General features: G+C 43.5%; 1 protein-coding gene across 1 annotated transcript; it reads left to right on the forward strand.

Moving 5' to 3' along the window:
• Window positions 1–610: 610 nt before the first annotated feature.
• LOC129169422 (solute carrier family 22 member 4-like) lies at window positions 611–8553 on the forward strand. The gene is made up of 10 exons (XM_054755818.1): window positions 611–1018; window positions 2063–2166; window positions 2255–2409; window positions 2560–2731; window positions 4374–4500; window positions 4576–4676; window positions 7471–7685; window positions 7975–8157; window positions 8242–8377; window positions 8463–8553. The coding sequence occupies exons 1-10, from the start codon at window positions 611–613 to the stop codon at window positions 8533–8535; spliced, it is 1674 nt and encodes a 557-aa protein (XP_054611793.1). The 3' UTR covers window positions 8536–8553.
• The last annotated feature ends 9014 nt before the right edge of the window (window positions 8554–17567 follow it).

The raw sequence follows: 17567 nt of genomic DNA on the forward strand, positions 1-17567 counted from the left end.
TTCTGATGCTCTTATTCACTTTCTTGTGTTTTTCTTTCTTTTTTTGGGAGAATGAACAGAACAAGAATTTCATTGCATAGCAGAACTACCTGTTTTACTGTGCATATGACAATAAAACTCTTGAATCTTGAATCTCTTCTTGCGGGCTCAGCTTGTAAACCCTGTAGCTCATCGTGTATATATTCAGGCTCAGAAAGATAAGGTTGTGGATCCTCTCACAAAGTCTGCCATGAGTAGTAGTATCAAACTGACACGCACTTGACATTCTGGTATTGTTGACAGAAAAGGGAAAGACTCATGTGCTCGTGTTTCACATAAGAATTGTGGATGATGGGCAAAATTAAAAAAAAAAAAGTGCAGTTTTGCTTAAATTCTGCCAGGAGTAAGAAGATAATTTATTACAGTTTTACAACATCTTGTTAAATATTAACATACTTTCCTTTTTCTTCAAGGCCAATTCCCTGTGGACGGCATTTTCTTACTGCATAAGTAAGTTCAGGCTTGACTGTAACTGTGTAACCAGTCTAATGACGCAAGTTTATAATCTGTAATCTCAGGTCCGTGATCTTTAGTTGCTCTTAACAGCACAGACGGGAACTCAGAGGCAAAGATGGCCAATCTAAAAATTCGAGACTATGACAGTATCACGTCTTTTCTGGGCTCTTGGGGAGCCTTTCAGCGTCGGGTTTTCCTAGCGCTGGCCATCAGCATCTATCCCAATGGCTTCATTGGCATCTATATCGTGTTTGTTGCCGACACTCCACCTCACAAGTGCTACATCCCTGAAAGCTCCAACCTCAGCGAGGCGTGGAGGAATGTGACCATCCCCATGGAGACGGTGGGCGGCGACGAGAGGCCCAGCTCCTGTTCGAGGCTGAACCTGGAGATAGTCAAGAACTACTCGGACAATGGCATCGTCCCAAACGTGGGCGTCAACGTGGCAGAGATTCCTTTGGAAGCCTGCAGAGACGGGTGGACGTACAGCAAAGACATTTACGAGTCGACCATTGTCACCGAGGTGAGCCGGAGAACTTCGGTCATTGTTTTAAAGATAATGTAAGATGAATCTCTAAACTCTGACATCAATGGAATGACTTGTGCATCTCTCCAGAGCTGTGTACAAAGTCTAAGATAAGCAAAGCAACACAAGAGCACTGCAGTAAAATAATATGCTAGCGTGATTGATGCCAATTTACTGTACGTTAGTAAATGCTGCCTGACGACTATACAAGAGTTGCAATAGACATTCTGTTGTCAGTCCGGGCTTTTAGTTCAATGGCTAGCGCTCTCAACTCTCATTCTGCTGGACCATAGTTCAGAACACGGGGCTGACTGGACCAGGCGGGTTACACAATCCAAACAAATAGTTTGACTAGTTGCACCAACTGACATTAAATTTTGATCACGAATTATTGGCTGGTTTCTTTTGTTTATTTTTAGTCTATTTTTAGTCCATGCGAGTCCAGGTCTCAAAGGCTGCAGTCTTAGTCAGGAAGCCCAAACTTCCTGGTCTCTGGCCACCTCTTTCAGCTACACTGGGCCCAGGCCAGCTGTGGGACATTAATTTCACCAGCGTGTCCTAGGCCTACCCTAGGCTGCCGGCTGGGCATGCCCGGAACACCTCACCAGGGAGGCATCCAAGAGGCGTCTGGAATAGATGCCCGAGCCACCTCAACTGGCTTCTCTCGATGCAACGAAGTAACCGCTCCTCTGGATGACCGAGCTCCTCACCATATCTCTTAGGGTGAGTCCAGCCACCCTTCAGAGGAAACTAAGTTCTACAACTAAGCTCAACTAAGCTCATGACCATAGGTGAGGGTAGGGACGTAGATTGACCGGTAAATCGATAGCTTTGCCTTCTGGCTCAGCTCTGTCGTCACCATGTGAACGCATTACAACAGATACTGCGCCGATCTGCCTGCCAACCTCACAATTTGTATTTTAAACGTTTATTCCGTAACAGTCCGGTTGCATTGGGTTGGGGCAGTGAACCTATGCATACTACTGTGTGTTTCTACTCAGACTTATTCATTGCAATAATTGACATGCGAACATTGTTTAGTGGGACCTGGTTTGTGAGGATGCACACAAAATCCCACTGTCCTCTTCCATCCACTACCTTGGCGTGCTCTTGGGAGCGTTCCTCTCAGGCCAGATGTCGGACAGGTGCGTGCATCATGTGACGCTGTCCAAAAATCACCATATCACCATTGGAGACACAGTCATAAGAATTTCTCTGCCCTCCTAACAACAGATATGGAAGAAAGCCAACCCTGTTCACCATGATGGTCCTTCAGACAGTTGCTGTGACGGCGCAGATATTCTCCCCCAGTTGGGAGATCTTTACTTTCACCTTCTTCTTCGCGGGTGCTGGGGGGTTCTCCAATTACATCATCGCATTTGTGCTAGGTACGTTATTAACTTTTTGGGTTTTAATAAAATAAGGGCTGTGGTGGCTGTTGTGGTGGGGTTCTAATGCTAATGTTAGCTATTCAAATAGATCATTTTATTAGAAAATATCTCTATTTAAAAAGTGACAGGTGAATGTTTGGCTCTTAGGAACAGAAATCCTGAACTCCAAAGCTCGGGTGGTCTTCTGCTCCCTTGGTGTTTTCATGAGCTCAGCCATAGGATACATGCTCATGCCACCGGTGGCGTACGCTCTGCGCTCATGGAGGATGCTGCTGATCCCCATGGCCGCATCAGGACTGATATACACACCGCTATGGTGGTGAGAATTTACTGACAAATAATACATTTCTTACTAAGAGAATTTTCAAGTGTGTTTATGCATTCACTGGCCAAGTAATCACATCAAGTATTCAGACCCCTTCAGATGCTCTTTTTCAAAACAGCGACTACAGAAAAATCCAGCAACATTTTTCTCATGTTATTGGAGACTTTTGGAGACTGTAACATAAAAGCACTTCTTGACTTCGTGTTGAGGCAGGGTACACCCTGGACTGATTTCAGACAACTAAAATATTAAGAAAAAAGACATATTTTAGAGAATAATTAAAATTTTACATGCAGAAAACAATACAAAATAATTATAAATGAGGAATGGATGGAGTTTATTGTTGAGGCAGAGTTCCTATGCATCCTGTCGATATTAAATTGTGTTTCTCACCTTCTTTATGAAATTGCTGACACTGACAACACTGACAACCTCATGGCGGATTATTTTGCAATAAAAAAAATAGACAATGAGTCAGCAACACATAGGGTGCTTTGTTTGGGCAATTGATTTTGCAAAATAATACAGCACAGGACAAACGAACTAGTTTGTTTCATGCAATATTAAAATTTTAGCAAACATTTTTGATGTTCAATTTTGGTGAAAATCGAATCATACAAAAACTGAAAACCGAGGTTTGACCATATTTCTAAGCATATTTGTTTTGCTTTTCATGTTTTTACTGGGGTGCACATTAAATATCGGACCTATATGAGGAATTATGATATCATACTGATAAACCAGATGACATAACAAATAGGTCTCATAGCTGTTGAAAAAAAAAAAACTCCAATGAGGCCAGATTACCTGTACTGTGCTCCTTTTCTCCTACCTGTGCCGTGCTGCAAATGGCCTGTCTTGAACTTCCCCTGAGCTCACAGTAAACAAACATGCGGTCAATTGCGTGGGACTTCTTCACTGTTTCGGAGGAAGACATGTGTGTCCAAGCACACATCAAACTTATCAACCACCTGAAGATGCAGCATCGCTACCACAGTGTTAAGAAAGCCCGGGACCCGGGGCTTGTTCCTATTGCCATGGTGTTTGAAAAGTACAAAAAGTTTGCCAGAGACGACCCGAAGGCTAAAGCGATGTGTGATTTCATTATGGATATGATGGCACTGGATGACTTTACCATCGTTAAAGATACTTGCTTTTGTCGGCTACTAAACCAATTGGTGCCATGGTTTCTATTTCCAAGCCGCCGCTATTTATTTATGTTTTGCCAATATGTAGTGATGTCATGACATTTAGTTGGGACAAATCTACAGGTACAGTTTGACAAATCCAACTTTGTTTGAGTTGTTCTTACCTCCAGGTGTGTACAGGCTAGAGTTGAATCAAAATGTAAAAAATAATAGATATAAATAAGTTAGCAGTTATTGGTATCGGAAGCAGAAAGTTATAGGTATCGGCATAAAAAAAAATGTCTTTTATCTTTTTGTCTCTCCCACGTGATTCCTCTTAGCATCCATAACATGCATCATGGCCAATTATGCAAATTAGACAATGATGTCATTTACTGACAACAACAACCAGCCCTGGAACCCACCAATACAAATAGATTGTAGTCCTGTCAGACACACTGTACAGTAATACCCTAAAAGTCAAGCATTAACACACTAACGTCTTGCAGGTTCATACCGGAGTCCCCTCGCTGGCTGCTCTCTCAGGGGAGGGTGGACGAGGCTGAGGCCATACTGAAAGACGCTGCGAAGAGAAATAACGTTGCCACCCCAGAGGCCATTTTTACAGAAGCTGAGGTATGTCAGGTTGAGGTCGTTTTAGGTGTGCATGTTTATGGAGTTACTCATGCAAATCTTTTCTTTGTGTTCCAGATTGAAGATGCACTGAGAATGAAAGAGAAGAAATACAACATTCGTGACATCATAAGGAGTTGCAACGTACTAACCATCAACGTGCTGTGTTCACTTCTATGGTGCGTGCATTATTTATGCTGTAACGAGATTCTGACGGTATGTATGGCCCTATGGTTTCCGCGGAATCGGCTAATTAAGAAAAAGCGGATCTTGTGGAAATTGACTCTGTGAATGAAATTGCTGTAGCCATTATTGGGGGGAAATATTTCCCCAGCAGACACCTCATTCATAGCGGCATGTCTTCACAAACACTAACCAGCCCCCTCCTGAACATGTTGAGGCAGCAACATCGTCTAAGTCGGCGAAAAAAACGCTGAAACTCTTACTTGTCACTGAGCGTGAGCATGAGCTCACATACAGCAATAGCCAGTGTAAATTAGCTGGATTAGCTTAGTTTAGCGGAGCATGCTGGTGCGGGGGTGTTTGTGCCATTCAGGCTGTAAGAATTGTGCTTTAGTGCTTGTTAGCGTAACCCACTGTTTCAGGATGGCCACTGACTTTGTGCAAGTTATGCAAGTTCTTCATTTTCAACACACATCACACTTTTGGCCTTCAAAATAAGAGCGGCGCACATCCTGTCTCATACTGGTAATAAAATAATTGTGTCAAAAAATGGCTCACATTAATAAAGTTATTACAATTACCTCTGCAACTACAGTATGTCTTCTTTACCCACAGGCACGGATATGATCGTTTGTTGAGGATTTTGGAGCAATGAAAAGTTGGAAAACTTACATAATAATTACAGCTCTAAAATGTGTTATTTTGAAATGTCTTTATTGAAAATAAGAGGGAAAAAACTTTTCTATTGAAGATTTTTAAGCAATATAGAAGAACTTGATGGAAGGGGAACATATGCATTTAATAGAAATAACAAAAATGAGTGAATTATTTCTATAAAAAATAAATGCAGTTCTTCATGCAGTCTACAGTAGCGAATCCTTCGACCCATGTCACAAAATAATTTTCTTAATAAAAAAAAACCAAACCTAAGCAAAATGCAAATAAATGCAATCACTGGCTCAATCAGTGGCTCAAAACAGGTCACAAAATAAAGAATTGGTAGCTGGTAATGTGTTATTATTTCATACTAGTGCGTGAATGTGCAGGTTGGATTGTGTATTTGCTGAGTTTTTCTTCATCTGCTTGCGTCACCAAATTTCACTTCCGTTTCCGGGTCATGTGATTGTCGTTAGCAACTGTTGCTAAGTGGTTGTAGCTGTGGCTATCACTGCCAGTGAAATATTTCATACTCCTCACAGCACAATATTAGTCAGTGTTATTATTGTTGTGAATATGTCACTTTCTTCATGTGCATTCATGGCACCTGTTTGCCGGCGTCACGCGTAAATGTTCTAGACATGAATTGTCAGCAAAACATGGATTGCAGTCACTCGTCTTTCTAGCCTGTCTTGCAGTACATCTGTCAGTTTTAGTGAGTAAATTCATATGTTTTATTAGATCTGTGCTACCATTCTTAGAATCATACTATGGGGTCTCAACAAACTCGGGCTTTGTGCTCAAGAATCAGCTCAACAAACCCTAAGTTCATCAAACAAAGTTTAACAGTACTGTGACGGTGGTTATCAACTTACTTTGTCAAGTCCGCTTCTCAGTTTTGTGCTCGGTGCGCGTTCACATTACAGGCGGTGTTTGACATCATATTATTCTACTTCGGCGCAAAAAACGAAGCGACCACAGCTGGTGGTGGTTTTTACCGGTGAATTTGACCAGTAATTATTAATTAAGTGTTATGAGGAGTTGAGAAAGATTACTGGCAAAAATAATACTGTCACTGCCAATACAGCGAGGAAGGACCGCTGGCAGAATAAAGCTGAGTGTGTTAATGCTTCAGTTAATTATTAAGTTGATTGTTATACTAACTATACCCTACTAGTCTTTTCATTAATGAACGCTCACCATTGCACAACTTTGACATATTGACACTTGTCAATTAAAAAAAATAACTGTCTTTTTTTCATCTCTAGATTATGTCTATATTGTTTTCATATTTTGCGGCTATAAAATGCTGTGATGGTGACCATAGTGTGATAGTGATAGTGTTCACATGTTTCGTGGGCACTTTTGTCTTCAGGACAATTTTTTTCCTTTTTTTTTAAGAATAAAAAAATGTTTTGTTGCAGTTGATTGATGGCTCAGATGGCTTATTCCTCCGGCAAATATTGCAATATAAGAACACTAACGGGCTTATACTCACTCAAGGACTGCTGTCACATATACATCTGCTAACATTGGCCGAATTAATATTTCACATTGCATTTTATCCCTGATGCTCGGCTCAAAAAGTGAGCAAATGTAGCGTATTTCCTTGGCTGAAAATCGACATCTCTTACAGAGAATTTCATCAGGGAATGCTGGCGGTTCAGTGCGACTTCGAAGTAACCACTCCCGTCGTAGTGCTGCTCAAATTATTCTTGCTCCCAGGACCCCCGGGTTGTCAGTAAATGATGACGCCATCTCGATTTGAAATACTATTGAGAAACTGATAATATGTATTTATTTATCTGTACTGTACAGACTGAACTCAAAACTGAAACCAGCGAAATGGAGAGCAGTGAAGCATACAAGTGTATTTTAGAATCAAATTGCATGCTGGGACCAACAAATTCATACAAGTTGGCACTAAGTCTGCACTAATATTGAAAGTCCTCCCTGCCTCTCGCGCAGCCCCTGACAGTTCACTGCACACCCCCCAGGGGGACCTGGCCCACTATTTGAGAAGCACTGGTTGAACCTAAGTTACCGTGGCGATATAGCTGCTTGAAAAGAGAGCTACCCTCGTTGTACAGACAAGCCCGGCTTTAGACTCAATCGCCATGCATTTTCCCGCAGGTTTGTCATCACCATCAGTTACTACGCTTTGATCCTCAACACCTCCAACCTGCACGGCGACCCCTACTTGAACTGCTTTCTGTCTGCGGTGACGGAGGTGCCGGCTTACCTGATTGCCCTGCTGCTGCTGCGCTTCTGCTACCGCCGCTTGTGCCAGTCATCCACACTGCTGATGGGCGGAGTCATGATCCTGTGCGTCCACCTCAGTCCCATAGGTAATGACACCTGACTTCCTGTCAAGAAAGTGAGGACGTGGGCGGCCCATGCGGGGACACGTTTGATAGGTTAGACAGTTGAGGTGTGCGTTTGAGCGCTACTCTGGGATAAATTCCAAATGGTGAAAATGATAATGATTGGCCAAAATGTGCGGGAAAATTGCAGGGATTGGACAAAGTTGGGAGGCCGCCCATAATTGGCGAAGATTGGCTGAAAATACTGGAAAGTCTGCCAAATGAAAATTTGACACTACTGCTCACAGCACAAATGATTGAATGCGCCTTGCAGATGTACAGTGGGTGGCCGTGCTGCTGGAGATGTTGGGCAAATTTGGCGTGACGTCGGCGTTCTGCGTGGTGTACACCGTCACGTCAGAGCTCTTCCCCACCGTTATTCGAAACACGGCCATGGGGTGCTGCTCCATGGCCGCTCGTGTCGGAACCATCATCTCCCCCTTCATCATTTACCTCGGTGAGCATGTTAACATTTCCATGTTGTACAGTTTGAGTCCGAATGAGGTGTGCAAACGGGTTGGTTGTCTCAATGCTTTCTCAGGCCAATATTATAAAGCCCTTCCATACATCCTCATGGGAACATTGGCCATTTTCGGAGCTATGATTTGTCTCCTTCTGCCAGAGACGTTTGGGAAGCCTTTACCAGAGAGCATGACGCAAATGCAAACAATATGCAGGTGAGTTTACATACAAGCTACACTCCTGGACCAATTGTTTAGGTACGCCTACACAATCAAACTTAACATTTAAATATTTCCACAGGCAAAAAGGCAAAGAAGAAAAGGAGTATGCATCGAGAGTACAGGGTTATCAGAATCATGAATCTAAGCTTTAAATAACAGTAGTTTACGACTGAAAAGGATGTTTGTGGTTTGCTTTGTGTGTTTTTAAATGACTGTAATGTCTGATTAATACTGTCTGTAAATACTGCGGTGTGGAAAAGTGTTTTGCCACCTTCCTGATTTCTTACTTTTTTGCATGTTTGTCACACTTACATGTTTCAGATCATCAAGCAAATTTAAATGTCAGTCAATGACAACACAACCGACCACAAAATGCAGTTTTTAAATGAAACGTTTTATAATTAAGGGAGAAAAAAAAATCCAAACTTACCTCAACAATTTTATGTGGGCAATTCCGTTGTCACACAAAAAGTGTACTTTGGGGCTTAATTCATCTTCATATACTACACTGACACACTAATGGTCTGAGTTTTTGGCAGTTAAACTTTGATACAGTGAAATGTATTTTCTTGATCTTAAAGGCCAAGTTGTTAATGCTTATATAGTTTTATGAACTTGAAAGATAACTTCGTGTTCCATGCACATGTGTTCATATTGTTGATTTTGAGGTTTTCAGTGAAACAGATTCATTAAGATGGTTTTGTTGGCATTTTGTAAACTTGCACAATGCACATGTCAAAAGTGTGGCATTCTGTTTGTTGTTTTGATAGTTACTTTATTCACAAATGTGTCCGCTATTGGAGGCAATGGTAGTGGTCGTAGGAGTTTTAAGTGACAAATAAACAAGGGTTTATTCTGATGTTGCACTTTCTTGAAATAGGAACTTTATTGCTCTCAAGTTACAAATACGTTGCTGTTTTTATTTTACGATGTGTTTTGTGTGGTTCATGAAAAAAAAAACTGAATTACATGTAGTGGAATACTTCAAATTATTCATAGAACATAGTAGTTAGTAGTAGTAGTTAATAGTAGTAGTTAATATAAAAGCAGAAGGTCTTTGCCGCCTACAAGCATACATTTTCAATCAATTCATTCTGCATACAGTAATAAATCATTTTAAAAGATATCATGTGGATTACAATAAAGTCAACATGATGATTACAAACAACTACAACGTGGATCTAAGTCTGAGAAATCAATGAGTGATTGATGAGAGCTTTCATTTGTTCTGTCTGAGCTTAGTGTGAGATGCATGAACTGAAGCTGGCATGAGAATAGATTTAGTTCAGTGAACTGTGCTCTTTATAAGGCTTCATGCTGTTGTACTGTAACAACATACAAAGAATACAAAAAAAGTCACTGAATAAATAATCAGTAAATGAATGTAACTAATATTACACATAACCATAATGATTAGCCGAAGGCACATCTAATACAGAATTCAATAAGAAAATTAAGTCAGTATGATGCTTATTAATACAATAAATCGCCATACAGTTAGCTTGAATGCTAACGTTAACTTTAATGAACACAAGAGTTACACTGAACAAAAGGTGTACGCTAGAACTCACACTGTCAGGATTGTGTGCTGCTTTGCTGCCCTCTTTCGGCCATCTGTTGCAGCACACCTCCTGAGCCACTGAGAAGAGCTAATTGAACACGCCTGATCTCCATCACAGCTGCTACTTAAACTGTGTGCAGTGCAGACTGCTCTCCAACGCCAGATTGTTTCCTCTCGTTGCACTGTGACTAGTTCCTCCTAGTTCACTTGTATTCAAATTCAAATTCTTTATTTTTAAAAAAGGGACAGTGTACATTAATCAACATTTCTTTGCAGAAAGTAAATGTACCCGAGTTAGCCGAAAGGCTAATTTTCATCAGCAGTCCCTTTGCCAGATGGTAATAGACCCAACAAAACAAAACAACAAAAATAAGCCATACACAACAGACATACTTGTAGACAGAAATACAGTCGGGATTACATATCACCACAGTACAAGTTATATTATAAAATTAATAAAAAACAAAATGAAAATTATAATATAAACACCGCCAAGCCAGCCATATTGGCTACCTTACCGTTTACATTTCATTTGTTCACTACCTGACACAGGTCAAATAATGGATAGTACCAGTGATACTGCTAGTGCACACAAGCCAGTTCTTAGCATTGAGTTTAAAAGAGTGATGTGATAAAGATTCTCGGACTGATTGTGGTACTGTATTCCATTGATGGGATGCTCTAAATGAGAATACAGCCTGGCTAAATGTAGTTGTGACGCACACAAAATGTATGGTCACATTTGGGAAATGTATTTTATTTTGTTTGAGTATAACAGGGACATTGTAATTGTTTTGGGTCATTATTCTTGTAAGCAAAATTGCACTTCCATTAGAACAACTTGTTTTGTTGAATACCTCATAATTAATGGGACATTCCTAGTTTCGCCACTAGGGGGCCGTGCAGCGATTCTCTCTCGCAAAGGACTGACGTAACTTCCTCATTCTGCTGAGGAGGCTTAATGGAAAAGACACCGCTTGCACGTCTCACTTATTTATCCCTGTTTTAACAGGCCATTACACCCTTCACAACCAGCGGAACTATAATCTTGTTCATGGGTTCTCATACTGAGACCTGTAACAGATTTTTGGGGGCTCGTCCGGGATCGGCGCCATCTCATGGTTGGAGTGGAACGTCGATCCAGTGATTACTGAACCAGTGGGCCAACGTGTTGCACCACCAGAGCGAGGAGCTACGAGAGTCAAGGGCGTCTGACAGTTGACAGAGCGAGTGACTTCAAGAGCTGAGGGCGTCTTGGCTGGTGTTCATAATGGCAGACAACGAGAGGAAGGAGCTGACGTGGACAATCAAAAGGAAGCTGTTCCAACTGTCTTCAGCAGAGCTGTCACAGCTGGTGACGGTCATCCCACACGCCTCGGAGCAAGCTAAGTCGGACAAACATGATGATGAAAGCTGTACTGATTATGTATATGCATATATAGGAAGTTCTGCTTTGCTGAACTTAGAAGATGAGGGTATGTCACAGTTACTGGCGCTGCAAGACATAATTGATAACATGATTGCTAAACATAGCAAGTGTGATGATGTTACATCTGTTGTACCTGATGTTGAGGGTTCACCATACTTACCACCGCAGGGCGCTCACACAGCCACACATGGTACATTTGATGCTCAAACTGATCCTCGTGAATCACAAATTGGTTCGCTAATGTTAGATGAGACGTTACCACAACAAGTAATCCAGGGTGCGGCTTCACGTACCTCACAAACTTCCTCTGACCAACAACACCCGCACTCTTTTCAGTCCCACAGCCCACAACTAACACCCAATTCTCCCAGCAACCAGAACTCCACTTACCGTGCTGAAAGTGTAATTGCTCTTAAAGACATCCCCTTCCTCCAGAAGAAGGAATTCAAGATTCACAGCGGACAGATTGGCGACAACACATCCGATATTACATATAGCAATATCAGCAAGCAGATTGATCAAGGCCTGAAAGAGATGCATACAGAGGGCGAAATAATCCGAGCAGTGTTTCGCATTACCAAACCTGGCAGCTTCAAAGATATGCTTTCTAGCAAAGATGACATGACCATTGCAGAGCTGAAGAGCTTTTTACAATCCCACCTACGAGAGAAAAGTAGCACTGAGCTGTTCCAGGAACTGATTAACGCTAAACAGCACGAGCATGAACCGCCACAGCAGTTTCTCTACAGGATGATGGGACTCAAACAGAAAATAATATTCATGTCAAAGCAAACCGATGCTGACATCAAGTATGAGCCGCAAACAGTTCAGAACGTTTTCCTTCGCACTGTCCATCAGGGCTTCAGTGAGAAGCATGACGACATCAGGCGGGAGCTCAAGCCCTTGCTCGCCGACCCGACCGTGACAGATGATGCACTTTTAAGACAAGTGAACAAGACAACCAGTGAGGAAAGTGAAAGGAGAAGGCGCTTTGGTCGTAGCACACGTCCCAAAATGGTGGAAGCTCACAGCAATGAAGTCACCACAAGTGAGTTGAACCAAGAGAAACCTGATGCTGACACAAAGGCTAGAGATGAGCTCATACATCAGCTGAATGCTCAAGTCCAAGCACTGACAGAAGTCATAAACTCCATGCAGACAATAAGAACCACACCTAAAGCGACAATTGCAGCTCCAAGGCCAAACTCCCGGTCCACCTGTCAGTGTGCCAATAAACAGTGTCAGGGTCGAGAATCAAAGAATGAACGACCATATGGCTGTTCTAACTGTGTTGCCCATGGCCGTACCAACTGCAACCACTGTTTCGCTTGCGGTGATGAAGGTCATCGAGCAATTGGATGCTTAAAGAGAGTAAAGCTGTCGGGAAACGTGTCCTGGTCACAGCAGAGGGACAACCTGTGACCAGCACAAGTTCCCAGTCCCACATACACACCAAAAAGTCAACCAAGCCAGCTAAGCATCTCCATGCCCCGTCTCACTCATCAGCTAGGGAAAAGTCACCATTACAGCGAGTTGCTCAGCTAATTGGGAAGAAATGCTTATTAAAATGTAATCTGAATGGATACACTGTAAATGTCCTACTTGACACCGGGGCTCAAGTCAGTATGATCGACTTGCCATGGAAGCAAAAATATCTACCTCAACAAGAACTGCGTCCTCTCAGTGAACTCTTAGGAGGCAGAGGATTGGATCTCACTGCGGCTAATGGAGGACCGATACCATATAAGGGATGGGTGGAACTTACCATCAACCTACCTGGCAATGAAGATCCCAATCTCGCCATCAGAGTACCTTTCCTGGTCAGCTGCGTGGGCCTGGTCAGACCTGTATTGGGTTTCAATGTAATTCAGGAGCTCATTATAGGACAAGGGAATGAGACTGAAATGATTGCTGTTATTGCCAAGTTACTGAAAGAAGCCATGCAGATTGAAACAGAGGAAGCTGAGACCATGGTGACCTTAATACAGACCCAAGAATCCTCACAAGGCAGTTCAGTGGTGAGAGTTGGTCGTCAAGATGTTGTCATCCACCCAGGCTGCGTCGCCCACATCAAGTGCAAGGTGCGTGTTGATTTCACGTCGTCGGTGGCCCTGTTCGAGGTCAATCACCCAAACCAGTGGCTGGAGCAGCTAGATGTTGGTGATGGTTTGGTAGAGGTCCATCATGTCAAGCAGCCCTATGTAAAAATCCCAGTGGGTAATCACACCCAACACAGTATAGCTGTGAACAGTTTCACAGTGTTAGGCAGTATCCAGCCAATCGACAAGATAGTGGAGACGGATCAAATGGACAGTACCACTGTCAACAACGAGGACCCACCTTTTCCCATGAGTGGAGTTGAGAGTGACCAAACTAACCAAACATCCAACTTGTGGTCCCCACCTGTCGATGTAAGCCATCTAAGTGACAAGGAGCAAGCAATAGTGAAACAGATGCTTTATGAGGAATCCAGTGTGTTTGCTCGAGATGAAGATGACATGGGATGTATCCCAAACCTGCAAATGACCATAACCCTGAAAGATGATATTCCGGTACAACGAACATATGCAGCCATTCCCAAGCCACTTTACAAAGAAGTCAAGGAATACATCCAAGACTTACTAGCCAAGAAGTGGATCATAAAATCCAAATCCCCATATTCTGCCCCTGTTGTATGTGTGCGCAAGAAAGATGGAAGCTTGCGCTTGTGCATTGACTACAGGCTCCTGAACCAGAAAACAGTCCCAGATAGGCACCCACTCCCACGAATTCAAGACCTCATTGACACATTGGGAGGGTATAGCTGGTTTTCAATTTTGGATCAGGGCAAAGCTTATCACCAGGGCTTTATTGCTGAGGGGTCGCGACACATGACGGCGTTCATCACACCATGGGGCCTGTATGAGTGGGTACGCATTCCCTTCGGGCTTTCCAATGCCCCTGCCGCTTTTCAAAGAAGTATGGAGGAAGTGCTTGACTCTTTGCGAGACGAATGTTGCATTCCATACTTAGATGATGTCCTGTGTTACAGTAGGACATTTGAAGAACATGTTGAGTCATTGAGACGTGTACTGAGAGCGCTCCAAGGCCATGGTGTAAAGCTCAGGCCTAACAAATGTGAGCTCTTCAGAAAAGAGGTTCGATATGTCGGAAGATTGGTCTCTGCTGATGGAGTCCGAATAGACCCAAAAGACATGGAAGCCATCCAGGCTTTGAGGGGTAAAGTCCCGCACACAGTTGGAGAAGTCCGTAGGCTGTTGGGGTTCCTCAGCTACTATAGAACATATATTCAAGACTTTTCCAGAATTGCTAAACCAATGTATGAGCTCTTGCAGACCAAGGACCCAGTCACTGCAGTGCCTCAGCCCAGACCAAAAAGGGGAAAAGGAGCACAGCTGTCATCCAGAGCCTCAATTCAGTGGACACAAGAACACCAAAGAGCCTTAGACCAGCTCCTCAACATCTTGTCCAATCCACCAGTACTCGGGTACCCTGACTTTGATCTCCCTTATGTGCTCCACACGGACGCGTCAGAACAAGGTCTCGGTGCAGTGTTATACCAGCGCCAAGGAGGAAAGCTCAGGATCATTGCATATGGATCCAGGACGTTGACACCTGCTGAGCGAAACTACCGGCTCCATTCAGGCAAGCTGGAATTCTTGGCTCTGAAATGGTCCATCTGTGAAAAATTCAGAGACTATTTGTTCTACGCCCCCCATTTCGTTGTGTATACCGACAACAACCCATTGACCTATGTAATGAGTACCGCAAAGCTCAATGCTGTTGGCCACCGATGGGTTGGAGAGCTAGCTGACTTCCGGTTTGATGTCAAATATCGGCCAGGGAAGGCTAATGTGGATGCTGATACTTTGTCAAGGCTACCATTGGACATTGACAAGTATGTGGACTCATGCACAAAAGAACTAACAGGAGACACTATACTGGCAACATGGGAGGGAAGCAGAGCCGCCAAACAACAAGATATCGCCTATGTCGCTGTTTTGAACATGTCACAAGATTCTTCAACCATGCAGCTGCCAGAACTGCTTCCAACCATCCCACATGACGAGCTAGTGAAAGCTCAACAAAATGATCCCGTCATTGGCCAAGTCATCCGACTGAAAGAGACTTCAACCACACTGACAAGTGAAGTGAAAAGACGAGTCAGTGGCCTAGCAAGAAAACTCCTTTACCAATGGGAGAAGCTTCACCTTGAAAACGGCCTGCTATATCGGAAAACAAGTCACCGAAGCCAACTCATCCTGCCTGACCAGTACCGATCTCTGGTGTTGAAACATCTCCATAATGATATGGGCCATATGGGGACAGAAAGAGTCTTGGGCCTGGCAAGGGACCGCTTTTATTGGCCTTACATGAAGCAAGATGTTGACGCTTATGTAACAAGGAAATGTCCCTGCCTCAAGCAGAAGAAACCTGTCTCTCACGTCAGAGCGCCGATGGGAGGAATTACTTCAACTTCACCCATGGAGTTAGTCTCCATTGATTATCTCCATTTGGAGCCAAGCAAGGGCGGCTTTGAATATATTCTGGTTGTGGTCGACCATTTCACCAGATATGCTCAAGCCTACGCCACGAGAAACAAATCCGGAAAGACCGCTGCTGAGAAGCTCTTTGAAGACTTTATTCCACGATTTGGGTACCCCTCAAAGCTCCATCATGACCAGGGGAGGGAATTTGAAAATGAATTGTTCAAAACCCTGCAACGTTACAGTGGAGTTGGCCATTCAAGGACCACCCCCTACCATCCCCAGGGTAACCCAGCAGAAAGATTTAACCGTACCCTGCTTCAAATGCTCAGAACCCTGGATGAGAAAGAGAAGGGAAGATGGAGAGAACACCTGCCACAAGTCATCCACGCTTATAACTGTACCCGGCACGAAGCAACAGGATTTTCACCTTTTTACCTAATGTATGGTCGTCACCCACGTTTACCGGTAGACATGATATTTGGATTAGGACACCAGGAAGAACCCACTTCCCCAAGAGGATATGCCAAGAAATGGGCTCAAAGAATGAAGGAGGCTTACCGACTCGCCACTGAGAACAGCCAACACTCCAGTTCTCGAGGAAAGCAATACTACGACCGCCACATGCAAGGTGTTGTCCTCGAACCAGGTGACCGTGTCCTGGTCAGAAACTTGAGTGAGAGAGGCGGCCCCGGTAAATTAAGATCATATTGGGAGAACACTGTCTACACCGTGAAGGAAAGAATTGCAGATGGACCTGTTTACACAGTCACACCAGAAACAGGTGGAAACAGACTTCGAACATTGCACCGCAACCTGCTTCACTTAGTCAACGACCTACCTGTAGACTTACCCCAGCAGCCACCTAAAATCTCGTCTGGAAGAAAGACAGATTTGCACAGAGACTTACCTGTACCACCAGTAGAACCACGATGCAAGTCAAGAACAAAGAAACAGAAAGAATCTTCACAAACTGAAGCAAGTCAAAGCAGTGAGTCTTCAGAGTCAGATGATGACGTACCTAGATATTGGTTAAGAGTACCAGTCATGAGAGAACCTGAGAGTACAGAAGTTCAGCCAGTGAATGCCCCACAAAGACACTTTGCCCATGTCACAAACAATCATAGAATGGAACACCCAAGATCATACATCCAGGAAAGGAGAGTGGAAGTGCCTATGAGAGAGAACATGGATGATCATGAGGTGATACCAGTAGATGAACACTTGCCTGGGGAAAGGAATAGTGAGCTGGAAAATGTAAACCAGGAGATGGATGAGACAGCAAGTCCTCAGATGACTAGTGAGCAACCCAACCATAGTCAAACCAGGAATCCAGTACCATGGAGGTCCACCCGAGACAGGAGGCCTACCCAAAGGCTCACCTATGACACTCTGGGGCAACCGTCTTTCCAACCTCAAACCATAGTCAATACTGTGGGAGCCTATGGGATACCTTCCATACCATCCTGGGAGATGGGGACATATCCCATGACACAACACACACCTTTTGTAGTCCCACTTTATCCCTCATCCATGATGTACACTGTACCGCTCATTGCATATTGACTGACACGCACAGCACCTATGCATAAGTTCACCACAGGGTAGTTGTTGCTTTATACGTACATACTGTGAACCTACCGCCACTGTTAAAAAGGTCTTTGTTGAGAATGTTAGAGTTGTAGTGTAGAAATGTCTGGAGCCATT

The sequence above is a fragment of the Dunckerocampus dactyliophorus genome, chromosome 16, assembly GCF_027744805.1.
Source record: "Dunckerocampus dactyliophorus isolate RoL2022-P2 chromosome 16, RoL_Ddac_1.1, whole genome shotgun sequence".
Taxonomy (NCBI): Eukaryota; Metazoa; Chordata; class Actinopteri; order Syngnathiformes; family Syngnathidae; genus Dunckerocampus; species Dunckerocampus dactyliophorus.